The sequence below is a fragment of the Pseudogymnoascus verrucosus genome (genome assembly GCF_001662655.1).
Source record: "Pseudogymnoascus verrucosus strain UAMH 10579 unplaced genomic scaffold scaffold_66, whole genome shotgun sequence".
Classification (NCBI taxonomy): domain Eukaryota; kingdom Fungi; phylum Ascomycota; class Leotiomycetes; order Thelebolales; family Thelebolaceae; genus Pseudogymnoascus; species Pseudogymnoascus verrucosus.
The window spans coordinates 84,799-105,643 of NW_017263717.1; the positions used below are offsets into that span (position 1 = coordinate 84,799).

General features: G+C 48.0%; 8 protein-coding genes across 8 annotated transcripts; 4 read left to right on the forward strand and 4 right to left on the reverse strand.

The window, feature by feature from the left end:
* The first annotated feature begins 991 nt into the window (after positions 1-991).
* VE01_09990 (uncharacterized protein) lies at positions 992-2,906 on the forward strand. Its single transcript, XM_018279397.2, has one exon. The coding sequence runs from the start codon at positions 1,169-1,171 to the stop codon at positions 2,684-2,686; it is 1,518 nt and encodes a 505-aa protein (XP_018125963.1). The 5' UTR covers positions 992-1,168; the 3' UTR covers positions 2,687-2,906.
* Positions 2,907-3,534: 628 nt separating this feature from the next.
* Positions 3,535-6,259, reverse strand: VE01_09991 (uncharacterized protein). The gene is made up of 9 exons (XM_018279398.2): positions 5,469-6,259; positions 5,195-5,412; positions 5,032-5,147; positions 4,899-4,978; positions 4,714-4,850; positions 4,242-4,660; positions 4,188-4,195; positions 3,986-4,140; positions 3,535-3,937 (listed from the first exon to the last, which is right to left on the reverse strand). The coding sequence occupies exons 1-9, from the start codon at positions 6,005-6,007 to the stop codon at positions 3,672-3,674; spliced, it is 1,938 nt and encodes a 645-aa protein (XP_018125964.1). The 5' UTR covers positions 6,008-6,259; the 3' UTR covers positions 3,535-3,671.
* Positions 6,260-6,436: 177 nt separating this feature from the next.
* On the forward strand, positions 6,437-8,593 carry VE01_09992 (uncharacterized protein). The gene is made up of 7 exons (XM_018279399.2): positions 6,437-7,020; positions 7,083-7,246; positions 7,297-7,497; positions 7,549-7,704; positions 7,770-7,860; positions 7,912-8,016; positions 8,067-8,593. Exons 1-7 carry the CDS (start codon positions 6,765-6,767, stop codon positions 8,366-8,368), a joined length of 1,275 nt encoding a protein of 424 aa, XP_018125965.1. The 5' UTR covers positions 6,437-6,764; the 3' UTR covers positions 8,369-8,593.
* On the reverse strand, positions 8,179-9,581 carry VE01_09993 (uncharacterized protein; the record flags this gene model as incomplete). Its single annotated transcript, XM_018279400.2, has 1 exon — positions 8,179-9,581. One exon carries the CDS (start codon positions 9,579-9,581, stop codon positions 8,520-8,522), a length of 1,062 nt encoding a protein of 353 aa, XP_018125934.1. The 3' UTR covers positions 8,179-8,519.
* A 605-nt stretch (positions 9,582-10,186) lies between these two features.
* VE01_09994 (uncharacterized protein) lies at positions 10,187-12,497 on the reverse strand. Its single transcript, XM_018279401.2, has 3 exons — positions 11,930-12,497; positions 11,576-11,885; positions 10,187-11,525 (listed from the first exon to the last, which is right to left on the reverse strand). Exons 1-3 carry the CDS (start codon positions 12,154-12,156, stop codon positions 10,428-10,430), a joined length of 1,635 nt encoding a protein of 544 aa, XP_018125966.1. The 5' UTR covers positions 12,157-12,497; the 3' UTR covers positions 10,187-10,427.
* A 379-nt stretch (positions 12,498-12,876) lies between these two features.
* VE01_09995 (uncharacterized protein) lies at positions 12,877-15,011 on the forward strand. Its single transcript, XM_059464117.1, has 10 exons — positions 12,877-13,113; positions 13,169-13,314; positions 13,381-13,512; positions 13,563-13,666; positions 13,717-13,931; positions 13,979-14,111; positions 14,163-14,400; positions 14,451-14,644; positions 14,709-14,776; positions 14,827-15,011. Exons 1-10 carry the CDS (start codon positions 12,989-12,991, stop codon positions 14,942-14,944), a joined length of 1,473 nt encoding a protein of 490 aa, XP_059319299.1. The 5' UTR covers positions 12,877-12,988; the 3' UTR covers positions 14,945-15,011.
* Positions 14,879-17,083, reverse strand: VE01_09996 (uncharacterized protein). The gene is made up of 4 exons (XM_018279403.2): positions 16,882-17,083; positions 16,467-16,575; positions 15,163-16,404; positions 14,879-15,087 (listed from the first exon to the last, which is right to left on the reverse strand). The coding sequence occupies exon 3, from the start codon at positions 16,368-16,370 to the stop codon at positions 15,411-15,413; it is 960 nt and encodes a 319-aa protein (XP_018125968.2). The 5' UTR covers positions 16,371-16,404; positions 16,467-16,575; positions 16,882-17,083; the 3' UTR covers positions 14,879-15,087; positions 15,163-15,410.
* Positions 17,084-17,237: 154 nt separating this feature from the next.
* VE01_09997 (uncharacterized protein) lies at positions 17,238-20,735 on the forward strand. The gene is made up of 4 exons (XM_059464118.1): positions 17,238-18,080; positions 18,172-19,562; positions 19,620-20,223; positions 20,277-20,735. Exons 2-4 carry the CDS (start codon positions 19,125-19,127, stop codon positions 20,669-20,671), a joined length of 1,437 nt encoding a protein of 478 aa, XP_059319300.1. The 5' UTR covers positions 17,238-18,080; positions 18,172-19,124; the 3' UTR covers positions 20,672-20,735.
* Positions 20,736-20,845: the final 110 nt, after the last annotated feature.

Consider the following 20,845-nt stretch of genomic DNA (forward strand, 5'->3'; position numbering starts at 1 on the left):
CCTAAGCATCTTTAAAGAAATATGGGGGAAGACCCCCGAGCAATTAGAATTATAACTGGCCCTCTCTGCCTAGCGCACTAGGACGATACTGCTATAGAGGAAGGGCTTCTAGCCTATATCCCTAGCGAAACTGATTCACACGACTCCACTAACTAATTACAACAGTTCTTATATGATTGAATTCTAAATGGTGACTCTACCTATGCCTATAAACGCATCAGATGACGCACCCCCACAAACTTAAAATGAAGAGCGGCTGAAGGGTGGTTCAACTCCACCGTAGGAGCTCCCGGTGGCAAGGCAGCTCTTCCCCCTACAAAACGGGACTCAAAAACAACTACAATGCTTCCTCTAATGATGTTTGCGTCCTTGTTCAGTGCTGACTCGTATGTGATGGGTTTCCGGTGATCTAGCTTGATGGCAGTAGGCATGGTACGAGCCTACCTAACCCACACTTATCAGTGTGCTTCGAGGAGGTCTAGCATGCAAGGTTTTGGCAAGTGCGAGACGATTTAGTCGATGCCGGCTTCAACGCGACTCTGGATACAAAGTCACTTGCGGTTTCGTACCAGGTCTAATTAGTTACTAAGCTGGATGTGGCGCACTATCCTAATCAATTTTGGCCTTTATGTCTAAGGCTTCAAGACCCCGGATATACAACGCATCTCTACCAAAGGCACCTAATTCTACTAGAGTTCTATTAAGTTACAGCAATTTTCAACGGAAGCGGCACATACATTATCTCGGCAGGGTACTCATCTCGACCGGACTACCGGCCCGAGCTACAGGGCTTTGCACGTTAGACCTGCAGCAAGATCTGCAACCCCGCCATGCGCAAACAAGCATTTCGAATGCATCGAATGTCAGGTGCATTAGGTTCTACACTATCCGTGCCGGCATTTCCACATTGCGTTTGCCTTCCCCGCTCCCCACAAGCTTGTTTGTTGATCATGTGTAGCGGTGCTGGAGAGGATGTGCGGAGCCGGGCCAAGGAGTCTAGAGTAGTTGTCTCTATGTGGCGAGGCATATAAATGCCCCCATTCCGTTCCAAGAGAACGAGAGACGGATTCAAGCAGAAGCAGTCGGCCAGTTCCTTTTGCACTGGTCTGGTTTCCGGCAACTCTTCTAACACTTCTGCACTCTGTCTCTTATCAATTGATCCTCCGCCATGGCCTCTCGCACATTTACTCTTGTAGTAGCCTCAGCGCTCCTGCGCGCATTAGCTGTGGCCCAGCAAGCTCCGACTCCAGATGCCATTCAATCACTGCCGACATATACATGCACTGTTGCAGGCGGCTGCGTAGAGCAAAGTACCAATGTCGTCTTCGCGTGGCCATACCACTGGATGCATACGGTTGAGGGTTATGACTCATGTACTACATCCTCTGGATTGAACGCGACTCTTTGCGGAACCGCGGAAGACTGCTTCAATAATTGTGAAATTGCACCTGGCGACTATACGGGCCTTGGCATTACTACGTCTGGTAATGCTTTAACGATGTACCAGTATCGTAACGTTAGTGGTACGATCAACAATGCATCACCAAACGTTATGCTCTTAGATCCGGCAGGCGAAAACTACGTGAACGTCCAGCTTCTTGGCCGGGAGTTCAGCTTTGACGTTGATATCTCTCTCCTCCCCTGTGGAGAGAACGGTGCCCTGTTCCTTTCAGAGATGGACTTTACTGGTGGTCGAAACGAGTATAACCCTGCTGGGGCATCATACGGCTTTGGAGGTTGTGATGCCCAGTGCGGCGTCTCGCCATACTTTAATGGCACAGTCAACACCGAGGGGCTCGGTGCCTGCTGTCATGAGATGGACATTTGGGAAGCTAATTCTATGGCTACTGTGTTTACCCCACATCCTTGCAGCGTTGATGGTATCTATGGATGCAAAGGCGATGAATGTGGCTCTAGTGGAGTGTGTAACAAACCCGGTTGTGGATGGAATTCCTATCAACAAGGCAATACCTCCTTCTATGGCCCAGGCCTCATTGTCGATACTACGAAGACATTCACTGTGACTACCCAGTTTATCACAGATGATGGCACAACGACGGGAAAGCTCACTGAGATCCGCCGGTACTATACTCAAAACGACGTCTTATACCCCAACCCTGTGTCGACCAGCTACAATGGTCTAAATTACATCGATGAGGACTTTGGTTGCAGTGACACCGACTCTTTTGGAGGTCTCACAGTACATGGAGAAGCTCTCGGCCGCGGCATGGTGCTCATCTTTAGCGTCTGGCAAGATTCGAGCCAGTTTATGCACTGGCTCGATAGTGATACTGCTGGCCCATGTAGCAGCACTGAAGGCGACCCTGCAAATATCAAAGCCAATAACCCGGACGCCGCGATCACCTACTCGAACATCAAGTGGGGAGAGCTTGGGTCTACAAGTAACGCTCCGGGACCGGATTCCGGTTCTAGCTCAAGCTCTAGCACACCCACAGCAACCACAACGACGTCTAGCACGGCGCCACCGCCAGCGACCACCACGACGTCTAGCACGACGTCTAGGACAACGTCACCGCCGGCGACCACCACGACATTAGCCTCGGCACCAAAACAGACTCAATGGGGTCAGTGCGGAGGAAATGGCTGGACTGGTCCTCATGTCTGCGCCTCTCCGTACACTTGCGTGTATTCGAACCCGTGGTACTCTCAATGCCTGTCGTCTTAGTGAAGTTTAGTATTCCAACAATGCAATACTAGAGGGCAAAAGCCCGCGGCCATTGTATATAGATCATTTCTCCTAAACATATCACAACCCCTACATTCCTTAAATTTTTAGGCTCTCGCTTTCTCTCTCTTTTTTCCTTTATTCTTTCTAACTAGAGGAGGGGAGAGGGAGTAGTTCATTTCTTATCTTAGAAATGCAATGCAGAGAGTCCAAAAAGGAGTACATATAAAAAGAATATAAAAGAATTAGTAAAATCTGCAACTACAGCCTTTATAGTATAAATATAACACGACCCCTTTACAATGGGCATCTTTAAGTAGGAAGAGTAAAGTTAGTCGTAAGGTGAAATAAATGTCTAGGAGGTTCTAGGTTCATCCCATTAGTCAGCTGCGTGTCTAGTAAGCTAAGAGCAGCAAAATCAAACTTTAATTATTATATTTAATTCCTATACTAATGCTCTTACCACCCTTACCAATACTCCTACTCCTACTCTTGCTCCTATCTAATTAATTAATAATAGCTAATAACAGCACTATTATAAGGATGGCTCCTTAGGTTACTTATAGTTACTATGTGCTGCTAAGCTAACTTAGTGCTAATTTAGTTTAGCTGTGTATATAAGGCTTAGGCACATAGTAAGAGCAAGATTAGGTAAACAGAGGATTTGCTAAGTTAGTGTAGTTTTAGGTATTTAAGGGCACAAGCCTAGAGGGTTTCCCGTTTATCTTTTTTATATCCTTTATAGTAGACCTATAGGATAGAATACAGCATCACCTCTAACTTACACTCCTATATGCACCTATAGAGAGCTGTATTCCCTAAGTCCTTACATATATAGTATAAAGATAGTTGGTATATTTCGTTATTCTCTAAATTTAATTATCCCTAGGTTAGTAGAACAACATAGATTAAACATCCTCTACTCGTAACTAATGATAATTTTATAATTGTCCGCGATGACACTTAAATGCTCCCACGTTCCCTTTTAGCCGTTTCCACCACACCCTGGGCAACTGTCACCCCAAGCTGGTCCACCTCCATTCGACCCTACCTTACAGTTGTCGAAACAGCGCGCGTTAACCCAGATTGGCGTGTGGAAACTTGCAAGCCACTCGAAGCCGAAATGCTGGTCCGGGGTGCCATCATAAAGGAAGTACTCGAAAGTCCAGTCAGATGGCTTAGACCCGATACAGCTGGCTATGGCCCCGAAAAATGCGTTTTTGCCAAAATCGGATGATGCCCATCCCACGCCTGAACATGTTAGAAATGCAGTACGTACATATGTCTCTCATTACGTACCCAAGATACCGAAATTGTCATAGGCGCCATGGTAGCTGCTTGTACAAGACCAAGATGGTGCTGTAGGCAGCGGGACGGCGCGATTATCAAATATTGGCTGAATTCTGAATTCAAGACCTTGGGTTGTGTATGTGCCACCAAACTTGTAGTTCATGCTGCGAATGTTAGAGTTACATTGACTGGGGGTAGACTACACACATACGGGTTGGACTACATAAGTTAGCAAGGGCCTCTCAGACATGCAAGGTAAACATACAGGATCATTACCGTCGCAATTGTCCAAGATGGACTTGAAAGCTTGATTGCATAAGTCGGAAGACCATTTAGAAGATGCCATATTCCCGTTAATGAGCAAAGCGAAGTGCTCGGGGGTATCAGGAAAGAAGGTGCTGTTGATATTCCACGTATCGCCGGGCGATATCCCTTTGCAGAAGTCTGGATATGTGTCGTACGCCAATTTTGGCGTTAAGTATGCCGGAGCAAGTGGCGGTTTAGACGAAACGCAGAACAAAGGGCTCGGTGGATCTGGTGGTGGACCAGCAAGGAACTGCGTGAGTGCGTCGGGTTGGTCCGCAAACATGACGAGGTCATAGTATTCGAGATTAGATTTCTGCGGATTCATGCAAGTACAGTCTTTCCATGGATCGACGGTGCAAAGCTTCGTGTCCGATGTGCCTTGAGTAAGTGTATCAGCATGTATCAAATTTGCTTGCTATCCACCATCTTACCTGAACAGGAGGCCAGCGAGCACACCAGATTTGTGTTGTCCGGGTCACCCTCTTGCGAAGGGCAGTCCCCTGTGGTAGTTTTTGTTAATGAACCTGAGATGGTATTATCTACACTAAGAGCGACGCTCAGAGACGTCCTAGACCGCTACGTTAGTCACTGGACAAGGATGAGGTAGTAAACCCACCAGATATATGCGAGGGCGAACGCGACACCTGCGATGGCTGTCATAAGGTCCACAGTGACCCCAAATGCAGGTGCAGCAAGCTATAAGGCGAATTTAGCTCAGGAACTGTCAATTCCGACTGGAAATTACCTACCGCCCATTGGGTTAGAAATTCCGTCTGTTCTGCTTGAACAGCGGCGTTTCTGAAGCCTGGAAATGGATTCGGAGGACTCGCTGACCGGAACATCAAGCTAATAGCCGAAGCAAGGCCTAGTCTTTGAATCAGCTTCCGACTTTAATGCTGCTGGAGATCTTACCGGAGAAAGAGTTGTACATCAGCGCGTTTGCGTGGAGACTGAGGCAGGTTGATGTGGTTGTGATGGCTCGCTTTGTACTGCCAATACCCACTGGCGATTGGCTGCTCGAGCAAGTCCCCGGGAGGCCCATGATCGTCATGAACGATTGAGCTTGACTATCAGTAAGACTGATGTGTAGATCTCCACTGCTAGGATTGATGCTGATTGTGGGAACTGCACTGCACAGGCTTTGCATCAGTCCCAAGCCTCACAGCTGCATAGGGTGATGACTTACGTGACCGTCGTCGGGGACGGTGGGAGGGTGAAAGTTGTCGTTTGGGAGCCACCTACTGCTACCACGCTTGTAGCACTTGCAATGTTCGAAGCCTGACTGAGCTGTGCAGGTGAAAGATGGATCGCGGAAGGGACCGCAGTGTTGCTCAGTCGGTAATGCTCTATGACGATTGCAACGATAGCAACTAGCCCAGCAACAACCAGGCCAGCAAAACGTGGCTGCAATTGTCCAGCTTGAAGACTCTGTGTATTGAGCGCTGCCTGTATGGCTGTTTGACATTGTAGGCTGCCAGTCGTACCACAACTTCCAGAGATTGCATCTTGAACAGCTTTCTGAGTAGTTTCTGACAGATAAATATCAATGCCATTCGCAGGAATAGAGGTGATGGATCCAGGCGGTACATCTGTAGGAAGGTCTCGAGGTACCAGAGTAACGGACGAGGCTTCCTCCAGAGTGAAAGTAGCCACGCCGGCTCCGAGAACAGGTCGCAGCAAGAGGCAAGTCGCAACTAGTGACGACAAAAGTCGTGGAAAGATCATATTGGCGGGTGTTGTATGATGTTTCCCCAGAACTTGAAGTTCTTGAGAGAAAACTGCAAAAAGTATAGATTATGAGAATGGAGGGTAATATTTCGGCACCATCTTCGTTGCGAGTGAAAAAGTCCCTCGGCCGTCCGAGACAAGGATATCATGGGTGGTATCATAGCTCCTTGGTGAGAGCTCTCATATCACAACAGCTAACGATATGGGCGACAGGGATGGTTGGAATAATGTAAAGGAAATGATTTTACGCATGTCAGAGAGTAGTGTCGTCGGAGATTGATGGAGCCTAAATTAACCGCATGCAGGTACCAGGAGATCGGGGTTTAGCGCTTATGGAAGGTAAGCGGACCGCGTGGGGGCCATGCTAAGGCGTACAAGGATTTCGTGCGTCGGACAAAAAACAATATCGGTTGATGATCTGCCTCATCTCACGTCAGTCATCTCCGTGTTGCAATGTCTCTGGTTCCGTGATCCTTGCCTTCCTTCTGAGCTTATGAATTGCTGCTCATGTGAGTTCATCCTTGTTTACCATCCTTGTTCCGTCCTTAGCAGAGTATGTCGCCGAAAAAGCTTCGGGTTTAGCCGTTGAGATCACAAGTCTAGTGGCGTGTGAGAGTGTGGGAGAGTGCACGTATAGTTTTCCAAACATCGCCTCAAGTGAGGGTTTCACAAGGCAAAATACTTGCCTCATCCGCAGAAAGTTTCCTGTCGAAGGTCTTCCTGTTCGGAGAGCACACGAGGACCTGCTTCAATTATGTATTCCACTCACTTTCTGTCGGCTCTTTGCCTGAGCGCTACAACTACCGCCTATGTCATTGATACAACATCTTGCAATCTTGTCGCCCAAGCATTTCTCGCCGAGAAGCTCACCTGTGCCTTTGATATGGCCACGAATGTTGTCACCGAGCTCCGTGGGCCGGTTAGACAAGAAGTTCAGACTTTGATGGACCACCTGTGGGCTCCAACCGCTGACCCATCCTTTTATCCTACACCCCAAGAAGCAATCTTATGTACGCTATGTCTCGGTCATGATGAAGTCTAGTTCTAACAAGCTAATTACACAATGTTGAAGGTCGCTTTGGTGGAACTTGTCCGAGAAACAAGGCGCGCGCAGACTACTTCCAGTACGCTGTTGGTAGCAATTATCAGTTTCCTCGAGGTATCTCGAGCATGGCGGATCCGGCGGCAGATCTTCGTGGACCCTCAGGTGCGACCAGAGCCGCTGCAGGCGACGTGGTAAGGATCATCGGATACACTTTAATCGACTCAAACTAATTCAACACAAGGTTTTTTACTGCTCGTCGGAAAGATACAAAGACATCACAGATCAGGACGGCAATGCTCGTATCAAAGATACGAGTATTGTCGAGTTCGTGGACGATGATGAAGAGGATCCAAGAAAAATATGTATCGGCGCTCTGGCTTACACGTGGGTCAGCGATGATGCAACCAGACCATCCCAGATTACACTTTGTCCATGGTTCCTGGTATGTCTTTCCCCTCCTACATGATTCCTTGATGCTGAGCTTGGAGAACAGTCTTACGTTCAAGGACTGAAGTTTCCGAACTGCGGGACATGGCGGCAGAAGCTAGTGGGGTTACTAGGTCGTCCCATTGCGCAGATTTCCGCCAAGGTCTGGCCATTCACACCCATAGACTTGCTCTCACTCTTCGATAAAGTTGTAGTACACGAGGTATACAGCATCTTCAAATCTACCTTTACACGTGTTCAAGTACTAATCTTGTCGTCACTCGTCAGCTCACTCATACGAGACATGGAGGCAAAACATTTGACTCCCCGGTCGATGTCAACGCTGGCTCAGGAGTGGCATTTAGTAACGTCGCATATGGTGAGTAGAGAAGTTCCACTGAGCTTCATAGAGTGCCGCTAAATGATTCAGGATGGAAAAACTGTAGGAAGATCTCAACGAATTTACCTGACAACGGTGGCCCGGACTACGGAAAGCCAATGAACAACGCTGATTCCTATGGACTCTTCGCTTCGGGTAAGTTCATTATTTTTCAAATTCCACTTACGAAGATTGACACAAAACAGGTGTTCGTGTGATCGGGGCCGGAGGATCTATCGACGAAAATGGCAAAGTCACAAAAGCTTCGAGTTCTTCAAAGGCAAAACGTGCTCTGACCGCTGTGGAGAAGGAGGAGTTGGGGTCTCTCGCTGCATTTTTTGACGAAGAAAGCTGCGATGGCGGAAAAGAGGCAGATATGGCGATGTGGGGGCCGGTCTTCAACTCAACTTTCTTTCCTGAAGGTACGAGCTTATCGGAGGAGCAGAAGGGAATGGTTGTGAAGGCACTAATGGGTAATATGCCCGGAGAAGCAGCCCATGACCATTAGTGTGTATCGAATCGTGTCTAGATAGTGTCTATATATGACATATCTAGTACTTCTAGCCTTTAGCGCATTGTTTGTTCACAATCTCTCGTTCACTTCTTGTCAGACTATCATGGGACGAGTGTGTTCATATCGGCTGTCATTCGCAACTTTATTAAGACGGCCACACCGCAAAGGAATCGCTTTCCATGCCTTCCCATGTCAAGATCTTCATGACTGGCAACCATACCCTAAAAACATCTAGCCTCTCTACCAGTGGCCTTATCTGAGTTCTCAATGCTTCTCTGCAACTACCATCGTCTCTCCACATGCGATCATCCGTCTCGGCTGCCTGTAAATGCAAATGTACTTCCCGTAATCCCTTCAGTTCCGACAATGTCTTCCAAACCATCGCTTGTGACAGCTCATTGTCTTCTATCTCGTTCGGTGCGAGTGGAAATCTGTCGAAACGTAAAATGAGCACCAGACGCTGCATGGCTTGTAACCTTTGCGGTAGGACTAGCGTATGAAGATGCTTGACAAGATGCAAGTTCTCCAACTGAAAGGTGTTTGCCGAATACAGCAGGTTGATTGCCTCAGAATATACCAGTCGGCATGTCAAGAGCAGACTCAGGATCTTCTGTACAGGATCTTTGGGTCTGCCACCTCGGGGGGACCAACAATTATGCCATGGATCTATGAACAGATCTTGCCGTCCGTATTTGCAGTGATAGTGCCGTAGGTATGGTGAAAGACGATTATCATCCTGCGTCTCGAGACCGAGGTGGATGTTGCGATTGCCAAGGACGAGAGTGTATATCTGGAGGCGTAGCTCGGTGGGAAGAAGAAATATCGGGGACACTTCCTGGGGATGTGCTATTGTGGGTGGGGGCAGAGGGTCGCTGGAGGGTTCCTCCAAAGATGGGATTTCGCCCACAGTCAGACGACGAGATCGTGGTGGGAGGGGCTTGGGTGGCGAACGCTCGCCCTTCTTCTTTCTCCGAGATGTGAACCCGAGCAAGAATGCAAGCGGGTGAGGTTGCATGGTAGGAGAATTGGTCGGCACCAGATACGAGAAAAGCGATGCCGGGTGATTAAGGACAATGTGGCTATGGTCGCATATTGAAGGAGCGTTGAATGATCGATGTCCCTCAAACACGCATTTTGATGGCTTGAGGCGGAGCTCGTAATTTCTTAGAGGTAAGGCTTTACCTGTCCGGGATCGTCGGCTAGTCATGCTAACTAGCCATCGAGGGTCGGACCGGATACGCCGCACGGTTACACAATCTAGCGCTTACCCTACAGGCCTACACTAATGCTTGTTTGTACTGTACCTTGCTTTCCCGGCCCCACAATGTTATTATCACATGGAACTTGTCAGCCCCGAATCCTGCAAGTGTACCGGGTCGCAACACATGGCGCGAATCGGAGAAGATCGTCTGCGTTTCTGTGCGCGTAGGGGCACTAGGCATAGTAAAGGGGATTATGGGCAAGGTTGATACCCTTGTCACGTCTTACTGCATTTCCTAAACTTAAGAGAATGGTCACAAGCTTTGATAAACATGCAGGAGCAGGGTTCAAAATATACCCGGTGAGACAGAAGATTGTCAATAATAATACCAGCCTTTGCGAAATGAAGGCCGCGGGAGGATGGTGGTGGAGGAGTACGTAGCAGGTCGGAATTACGACTCATTCCAATAAATGCAGCTGTCAGCATGGCACACATGAGGGAAACGTGGACCTGTAGACACGACAGACTGGCGGCTCCTTACACCACCCTGGAATCTCACGATTTCGTCCTATGCAGAATCATATTTGAAATTTTTGAGCAGTTTTCTGGGAAGAGAATGTGCTTGTCTCTTTCAGAACGTTGGCACGGTGACCAAGGCGCCTTCTAAACCTCATAACAATTATAGTACGTTATTTTATATACCAACACAGTAATCACTTCCAAGCCATAAATTCGTGCACCTGGCATCCAACAAAGTATCCCAGCTCTTGAAGTCCACATCGCTCATAACAAACTTCGCCTCTACAACTGCACAAGTATCCTCCAAGGCATCTGTATGATAGTTGTAGTTGTTCAAGAAGACTGAGCCACACAGTAGGTGTTTCCAATGGCTAGATATTCGCAGTTCGAACCAATGCTAGGATTCCATGCTAGGAGCTGTGCGAAAGTGATGCTATAACTGGCCTCGATGGCAGCACACGAATCACCGGCGACAACGGTATAGCTTTTTGTGCATGAAGATGTCTGTGTAGGCTGACTAGATGTCGTGGTAGTCGTTCCCGCGGACTGAGAAACACAATACGTGTTCCCAACGGCCAGATATTCGCAGTTCGAACCGATGCTAGGATTCCATGCTAGGAGCTGTGCGAAAGTGATGCCATAGCTGGCCTCGATGGCGGCACACGAATCACCGGCGACAACGGTATAGCTTTTTGTGCATGACGATGTCTGTGTAGGCTGACTAGATGTCGTGGTAGTGGTTCCCGCGGACTGAGAAACACAATACGTGTTCCCAATGGCAAGATACTCGCAATTTGAACCGATGCTGGGATTCCACGCCAAGAGCTGTGCGAAAGTAATGCTGTAAGCGGCCTGGATAGCAGCGCATGAGTCGCCAGCCACTACTGTGTACGATTTAACACAAGTGGAAGTTGGACTAGCTGTCGTGGTTGTGCTCGTAGTTGTGCTTGGTACAGTGGTTGTTACATTGACCGTGGAGTTGTAGCAGCTGTTGATAGGAAATCGCCATGTACTGTAATCAGTGTCGTTGAAATTACTGCTGTTGAAATTCGTGCTAGAAGACCAAGGCCAATTTATGCAGTAGAAGTAGCCGGTGTCGAAGCCTGTGCAATTGGTCGGGTTTATGCTGTTCCACTGGGTGAATTCGACTAGTGAGAAGTTGCCAAATGTCTGGGGAACACTGGTGCAATTGTCGGTTTCCGTCGCTCTGTACCAAGCTGTACAGTCGGAAACGGTGCAATTGGGGAGCGGTGATGGGAGACCAGGACCAGAAAAAACTGCTGGGCTAGGTCGGTATGCTTGAGCTTGCACACAGTAGTAGTTGCCGATTACAAGATTTGAGCAGTCGTAGTTTACAGCTGGATTCCAGGAGATGAACTGGGCTTCATTGAAGCCGAAAAAGTAGTCTGTGATCGAGGTACAATTGTCACCCTTTGGCTGTCAGTCATAAATTTGTTGTAATGGCTTCGGGATAGACATACAGCCACGGCTTGATAGTATGTTTCGCAGCCACTGTAAATTCCTGCCTGGACGGGACTCGGCACTCCAAAAGGCTGCAGCTCTGTGACAGTTGGCTGAGCGTTGATTACTGTCGATGAGATGTATGAGTAAGGCTGGAGAGTAGCGGTTGTCGTTGGAGAGGTTGTAGATATCGGCTTGCTCGTAGTCGTAATAGTTGGGGCTGCCGAAGTTGTGGTGCATTTTGTCACTGTGGCGTCGACACCGACACATACACTATAGCCAACCCAAAGATTTAGACAAGTACTTCCGACTGCTGGGTTCCATGCATAGCTACAATGTTAGCATTCAAGCAGAACAGCAGAACGGAGACTTACAATTGTGCAAGAGTGAATGCATTCTTATATGCTGTGACAATAGCATCGCAAGAGTCACCGGTCGAAACTACGTAGTAGTTGTTGCAGTTACAAGGAATTCCTGTCTGATACACCGCAGGTGCAGAAGTTGTTGTTGTTGCCCTCCGATCGTGTTTGTGTACAATTGAACGGGGTACGAGAGCTTCGCATGCTCCGAGCAGAGTCAGGATTACCAGTAGAAGATGCATCGTAAATTTGTTTCAATGTGTCGAGAAAGACAGAGACCTGGCTGGGCTCAGTGGAATCTGATTTTCGAACTTCGGATATAGCTATGCTTCACTTCTCGGAGGACTGAAAAAGCTCAGCGCGCCTTGGGAAATTCTCTCTCCAGATCGAACGCCAGACATAACGAGGTGCGATCGATCTCGTGCTAGCCAGACATGACGAGGTAATATTGACTTACTCGTGCCCCCAGTTTTGCTAACATGCGAATTTCAGAGACCTGCTCGGGTAAGCACGAGGTAATCCTGAGATTAGTTTCTGTGTACCATGCATCTCTTCGCATCCTGGCAATGTCATATGATACTTGCCAACGCTAACCGCTTGCAAGGATTTGAGATGCAAGGGAAGGGTATAATATTACAACCCTTGCTTCTGATTGCGACCCCCACTTCTTCCCAGCATGTTATTTACCCAAGATTGCTGTTTGCGATCTTATCAACTATCTAGAGCAATGCCAGTAAAGAGAGAACATAAATCTCTAGGGTAGTGATCGGCACCTCAGGTAGCCTTACATTGCTCATCTCCGTTGCCTGCATTCTGTCCGGCCTTGTAGGATCCGATCGCCGGCAGGGGACTGCCTCATTTGACAGAATCTGACTGTGTATCATCAGCCAGTCTAATGGGCCCCTCAGTACTCGAAGATGACTGTGAAATTCAGGGAAATGCAACTTCTGCCCCCGCACGCTCCGTGTGGGAGTAAAGATTCGGATTATGACAGATACCTCCGAATCTTCACACATGTAGAACAAAGAAACAGAAAGTTGTTGTACTCATTCCGTACTGTCGAATCGACCTAATATGACTTCAACTCGAACAGTGGCAGCCTGGCTTGCCACCTTTGGTCTTCTTTTATTTTCCGTTCTTGCCCAAGATTATACCTGTAGCCCCACCAAGCCATGCGCGATAGGATGCTGTTCAAATGGGTAAGAGCGAAGCACAGTGGAAACGTTTGACGCCAGACCGACTGATATTTTCCAGAGGTGTTTGTGGACTGGGACCTGTCTTTTGCGCCGCAGAAAATTGCACTTCCAGCTGTGGCTACAAGAGCGAATGTGATCCTGGATGGGGTATGCAATGGAGTAACGCCTCAACGTGTCCGTTAAATGTCTGCTGCAGTGCTTTTGGTGAGTTAAGACCAGCTGCGAGGAATCTGCGAGGAATCGTGGTAGGTGGAAGGCTAATGGAAACAGGATTTTGTGGAAGCACTGCCGACTTTTGTGGCGACACAAAGGTTCCCGAACCATCGTGTAGCGGCAATTCTGCAACGAACGGTCGTGTTATCGGATATTATGAAGGCTGGAACTTGGAGAGATCTTGCAATAGTAAGGAAGCATCCGTCATGGAGATAACAACGTGCTGACAACTATTCAAGCAATGGCACCAGAAGATGTAACACTTGGCTACTGGACTCACATCAATTTCGCCTTTGCGTATATCGACCCGGGTACTTTTGAGATAGCACCAATGTCGAACGACGTATGCTTTTCTATCAAGATTCAATGTCTTCTGAGCTCACATTTTTTCAGGTCGCGGCGTTATATCAACGTATCTCCGCCCTTAAACAGAAACAGAACGGCTTAGAGGTCTGGATCAGTGTGGGTGGCTGGTCATTCAACGATCCAGGCTCAACAGCTACCACTTTTTCAAACCTTGCGCGTTCAACATCCGCGCAGAGTGCTTTCTTCAAGTCTCTGATTTCTTTCTTGGTGAACAACAATTTCGATGGCGTCGACCTCGATTGGTATGTGGTTGGCTCTGATTCGCCATCGTTGACTAACGCAAGGGCAGGGAGTATCCAGTAGCACCGGATCGATTCGGATCTCCAGATGATTTTGTTAATTATGTCTCGTTTTTGAAGAACCTCCGTGCGGCTTTTGACAACGCGGGGTTGTCGCACAGGTTTGGAATCTCCCTCACGCTGGTACGCACACCAAGCTCTCTGCTCAGCGTTTCTCGCTAAATTGTACAATAGCCATCTTCATATTGGTACCTCCAAGGTTTCGACATCGCCGGCATGGAGCCTATTCTTGACTGGTTCAACGTTATGACCTACGACTTGCACGGAACTTGGGACTCTAGCGTCAAGAGCATTGGAAACATCGTTCAAGCACATACAAATCTCACGGAAATTAACCTAGCACTTCAACTGCTGTGGCGGAATAATATCGACCCCGCCAAGGTGAACATGGGTCTGGGCTTCTATGGTCGAAGTATGTACCTCATCTGCTTGCAAGCGGTATACTAATTCGATTTTGTGCAGGCTTCACGCTCACCGATCCGTCATGTTCGGCAACGGGATGCCCATTCAGTGCCGGCGGTAACGCAGGGCCTTGTACAGCCACTGCCGGGATTCTATCATCTGTCGAGATTGGGGACGTCATCAGTGCTGGAGCCACTGTGACCTTGGACAAGGATGCAGCAGTCAAGATTGTGACATGGGGAGGGAACCAGTGGGTACGTACACTTATCTAGCAAAGAGAGCATGGCTCGCTCAAGTGACCGAATTGACCTTCCTTAGGTGTCGTACGATGATGGTGAGACGATGAAAACGAAGCTTCAATACGCAAATTCGAAGTGCTTAGGAGGGTAAGTCCTGATTATTCTCAAATCACATCATGCAACTAATGTTGGTTTAGAACACTTGTATGGGCGATGGACCTGGATAACGGCACGATGATAGGAGATATGGGAAAGACTAGCAATATCTCGAAGAAAGTCGTTACGGGGGACTACAGTGGATTGTGGTTCTATTAAACACAGTACGATGAGTTCAATCTTGCGATAGAACATATGGACGTAGCATCAGATTATCATGAAGCATGTTATTGAACGCATCACTATATGAACTGCTATGAGGTCCGCTCTATATATAGCATGGTGCATCCGATCCAACAGTGCTGCGATAGCGTGAGCTGAGGTCGGACGTCGAGCTCGTAGTATTATAGGTGCTGTAATGAAAGGGAAGAACCTACCAGTCATCGATGGTGTGAATACGGCTGGAACCGCAATGAGAGAGACGACAAGCCTCGTCGAAGGCAATGAAGGGGGAAAAGTGGTGGAACTCGTGGTTACGCTCGATTGTGCGCTGTTTAGTTGTTTCCGTGCGGCTCTTAGGCGCAGTCCACGGAAGCCAGTGCCCGGGGATCGGATGGATATTCCGTTAGGCTTAGCTCTAGCGCATTGATCTGTCCTAAAGCATCCCTAACAAAGCGAATAGATATCAGTCCTGCCCGTAAATTTCGACATATGGCTCCCCGTCTCGTAGCTCTAACATCATGCCGGCATTCATCTCGCAACTTTGAATGGACCAATGCATCTGTCCTAAGCCACTACAAATAGTCCATTTAGCCCATTGAGTGTACCAATCCTCGCGATCCATTAGATCGAAATCTGAATGACGCATTGCAACTTTAAGATGCGCAATCCTACGAGCAGGTAGAGTACCGTCAGGGTGCTCCCTGATTTCTTTCAGCGCTAAAGCCAAATCGAAACAATGGAGCTCTGCAGGGAGCTCCACAAGATCTCTTAGCGATTCGTCGTCTATGACAAGACATATGTAATTGTTGAGGTGCCAATATGATGCTTCGAGGAGATCTCGTTTAACGTCGGGATTAGACTCAGCGAGAGATTGCTCGACAAACTCAGGAATCCGATAATACCACGTCTTATCAAAATGCTCTGGCGTGCTGTAATTTAACGCGACGTTATACTGCTCATCAAGAATATCCTCAAAGCGTAGAACCGCATCACTCATCGGTAACCCATCATATAGCGTCTTGTCGTCTACAATTAGGTTCCTAAATTTTTTAACAACGAGCTCTTGCTCGTTGTCTGAAGCATTAGACCCTGTCTTCATCTCCACCCGTAGCCAGTCGGATAATTTAGCCATCGCAATAGGCCATTGGAGATCGGACTCTGGCGTGTATATAGTGCGAATGATTACAAATCCCCAATAGCAGTTAGGGGACCCCCTATGCGTAACCAGCAAATTATGTAGATATCCATTCTTCGAGCGAAAATCCGCCACATCCAGCTCAGTGTTACTGTAGGATCTGCTAGTCGAGGAATTCATGTTGACGTCTAAAGACTGCCTCAAGGAAGTGCGAGAAAACACCCTAGGCGATGAAGTGATTCGGACGGGGCGAAAGTACCGCCTTGTGAAAATCGGCCGCCGCAACATCTTTGTTTGATGGAATACGAATTTTCGGAACAAACTGGAGTCCTGTCAGTTACATATACTTAATTAATAGTGTTAGACGGGAAGTGGGCTGCGAACGAATGGTTTGTAACTTTAGAAACAGAGTCGTCGGAACTGTCGTGTTCGCCGATGGGGAACTAAGGCACCTTCCTTAGTTACCTTTTGGCTAAAGCGGCTTATCGCCTCACTCCACATTGATTAATATCTCTACCAAAATTGCTACAACGTGAATCGCGACGGAAGAGAAAGAAGAAAATGAGAAATAGGAGAGGTAAAGAGAAGAACCTTCCCGAAAACTCGCTAAAAGAGTCGACGGGGTATTATCGTGGGGGGAGGCGGTTTGCGCCAACTCGAAGCGAGGGGAGGCGGTTTGCGCCTCCTGTTTCCGGGCTTCATTCAATTCCTGCCAGGTGGAGCTGCTTCCGGGCTCGGTTTTCAGCCTGGCTCAGCCTCCGGGCTTCTGTGACAGCGAGCTTCTGGGCCTGAAACTCACCTCCATACTGGAGCCGGTCTTCGAGTTCTTGACCTGCTGCCGAGTTCCTGAAATTGGCCGGCTGCTAGAACCTGCTCGGCCCCAGTGACCCAGTTATTGTAGCTCTGTTTGAGGGGCTACTCCAGGCCGCCGGAGGCTGGGCTTTCCACCGCTGTAGGCCCTGTTCTACCCCCGGAAAGTAAACAGGGGCAAAGTGCCGTTGTGGGCTAAATAACATGATCAATGATCATATGACGCGGTTTCGAAGGGTTCTTCGTTCTTCTGGTACACTAACCAAAAAACGTTAGTCGCTTCGACTCGTGGTACCAATTCGCATGGCGTCTGTAGGTGCGCATTTCTGGCTTGGAGAGAGGGGGCGGAGAGTGTCATCGAACGCCTCCCATAGATGCTTTTTGGCGTCTGTTTAGTTATCCGGAATGTGTCATTGACCTTTGTACCAAGCTTCATAATGTACTTGTTGAATTCCCATGTACCTTTATTGCATTATCTGGCCTGAAGTTGTTCACTTTTGCATCATTGGCGCCAGAGGCCATGAACAGTCTATAACAATTTCTTCGCTGTTTTTCTTTATCGTCTCAAGACTACCTCCGATACAACCAGTCGTATCTCCAGGGCGGAATAATTTAAAAGTCACTGGCTCTCTCTTAGGCAGGTTCATGGAGGATGGGCTGCGGCAGTGAGGATCCGGGCTAGTCTCAAAACCAGCTACGAATACATGGCTTCCGCGAATGAAGCTCCAAAAAAACCCATCTTCAGGTGTGAAGAAATATAACAGGGGCAGAAGGGGTGCGCAGACGGCGCCAAGAAGATGGTCGCGATGTTGGCATTCGCAATGGCCGCTAGGTCTACTAGCTTTGGAGACCGAAAAATACCCAAAACCTGTAATGTAGCCCCCTGCTTACGGGCTTGGGAGACAAATTGAATTGCAATGATTGAATCGCCGCCAAGATAGAAGAAAGAATCATCCATTCCAACGCTTTCCACAGGAAGCTTTAGGATTTTGGAGCAAACCTGCAACACTACCTCTTCCACCGAGGGTGCAGGTAGTCGCCGGTGTTGGCTTCCACTACTAAAACAAGCCAATTCCTCAATACTGAGGCTCGAAGCTTGCTCCCGTAGTTTACGGCGATCTGTTTTTCCAGTAGGGGTTGTGGGCAGCAGACGCGCAGTCAATATTCGTGCTGGGATCATATAGACTGGTAGGTGCTCCTGAATACTCTTTCTGAAGCTCGCTGCAAGAAACAAAAAATGCTTCGTTCTGAGCTCTGACAAGCTTTCAAATCACCGCAGTCGTCATGTTCGAGCTCAATGAAGGCCGTGAGAACTTTAGGGGAGCCTTCTTCTCTGCCTGGCACCATGTTGACAACCACTGCCCTAGCCGGTGGGAACAATTGCTCAATAGCCGTCTCGGTATCACCCAGCTCCACACGCTGTCCGCGGACTTGACTTGAAAGTCCTTACGGCCGATGAAGCGAAGGGATCAATCCTTATTGTACTGTACGAAATCACTTGTCTTATACAAACGGGCCCCTTCAGCGTTTTTCCGAAACTGTTGCAGCTACTGGGAGAGCTGGTAATGAAGGCCGCTGCAGTTGCCGTAGGGTTGTTGATGTTTGAAAGTATTGCGTGCAAAATCTGGGCCTCTGCCAATCCACAAACAAAGAGTTCCTCGACATTCACGATGAAGCCCGAAATTGGGTCTCCAAATGATTCTACCGATGATGATAGTAGCGACTTTGATCAAGTCAAACATGTCGGCCCACCTACAAATGGATCGGCAAAACCATTAACATGCGAGGTAAAGGAGTACGAGGAACGCAGAAATTTGAAAGGGGAGAAAGTACTAAAGAAGGTCGTGGCCAAGATGGAGGTAGATGAGAAGAAAGATGGCAAGGAGTATGTGATGAAGTTTTACTATGGCTCGGATGGTGTTTTGGAAAGCTCACGACTTGAGATATACTCCCCTCATATCCAAGAAGCGCTACGTGAGGTTATCAAAGAGTATCCCGGCGTCAGCTTCTGCGGAGACCTGTTGATACTTCATGGCACGCTGAAATGCGTCTTCCACTACCGCAAGGAGCTTGAAAGCTATCGGCAAACCGTCCAGGATCGAATTGCCAAGTTACACATCCATCTGCTTTTACGCTTTATGGAAAAAAAACTTTAAGACCGAGATCAGAAGCTACGAAGCCAACGTGGCAACGTCGCCGTCTAGTCCTGCTATCGAGTTCAAAGATCTATGGATGGTCTTTCTTCCCGGAGAGCCTGTAATAACTGGACAGGACGAGATGAACCAGATACTATCCCTAGTGTCTACCAAGTTGGTTAAAACTAACGGTAACACGGTTTGGATGGTCATAGGGAAATGCTTTACACATGATGGAAAGGATTTCGGATACTTGCACAAGCACATCAACATTGAGCCCTATCAAGGCACGAAGACTATTAAAAGCTTACCAATCCTGCCCCTAAGGTATTACGGAGACGATGCAGAGATAGGTCGTGTTCGCCGCCAGCACATTGCTCGAGGCAAGAAATTCTGTTCGTTGAAGGGAAATCATCATCGCTTTTACAACGGCAGAGCATACATGGTGGGCAAAGAATGGGAGGAAAATATCGCGCCTCGCCCACCACTACCCCCAGGAGCACACTATTACAGCTACAGGCTTGAAAGTGTGACGGTATAAGCGAAAATCTTCTCCCACAACGGATCCCTTTGGTACTGATGCATTTCATAGGTCAACAGTCGCATTATCGTAGACTGTAAGACTTTCGGGGATTTTAAACCTCCGAACAGAGTCTGGTTGCATGAACGAAAACCTCTCTGGCCAAAAGATGGAGAAGATGAAATCGATGCCATCAGCACAGAGGATCTCATGATTTGTGATTTTCAGATCCCTGGATTTTCACTCTTTGACAAGAAATGGTGCTTTTTTGCTATTGACTTCCTTGACGACGTGGAGTTCAACAGCGATGCATACAAACAGCTGCTTCTCCCGAAAAACCACAAGGAACTCGCTCACGCATTAGTTAAAAATCATGGATCTAATGAATTTGATGACCTGATTAAAGGGAAAGGAAAGGGGCTGGTCTTTGTGCTTCATGGTGCGCCGGGGGTTGGGAAAGCTTTCACGGCGGAGAGTATCGCTGATGATGTTCGCAAACCGCTTTATGTTATCAACTCGGGTGAACTGGGGGTTACTCCTCACGAAGTTGAGACGCATCTGAATTCGGCGTTAAAACTGGCAACGCATTGGGGGGCAATAGTTTTGATCGATGAGGCGGATGTATTTCTTGAGCAACGTACTATTCACGACCTCACAAGAAATTGTTTGGTATCCCGTAAGTAGCCCTACCCCTTTATTCACAAACTCCAAACTCACTTGTCCTATTAGTATTCCTGCGTACCCTTGAATACTACGAAGGAATCCTCTTCCTTACCACCAACCGCCTCACGAGTTTCGACCTCGCTTTCAAATCTCGAATACATTTAGCACTAAAGTACACAGCCCTAGATGCACAACGCCGGAAGGAACTTTGGAAGTTGTTCATCAGTCGCACATCGTCCCAGAGGTTGGCCGCCTGGGACGAAAGTGTCTTGGATGATCTTGCTAAGGTCGATATCAATGGACGGCAGATCAAGAACACAGTTAGGACTGCAAGCACTCTAGCGATGTCCATGAATACGTCTCTGGAGAAGGATCATATAGACATTGTCTTAGCAACGATTGAGAGCTTTGAGGCAGATCTCAATGAGGATACGCAGGATGTTGTGGAGTCAAGGGAATGAAGTGAAGGGGGTAGCCAGGCTTATAGAGGCCCTTTCCAGTGATCAACCGCAGAATATAATCCCGAATTATTTTCTTCTCGAAGTCGTAGGTTGAAAGTCTATCAAATCAACGGTTCGAGAGCACTGGTTCCCCAAGACGCACACTAAACGTGATGCGGCTCTCAAAACGTTTGC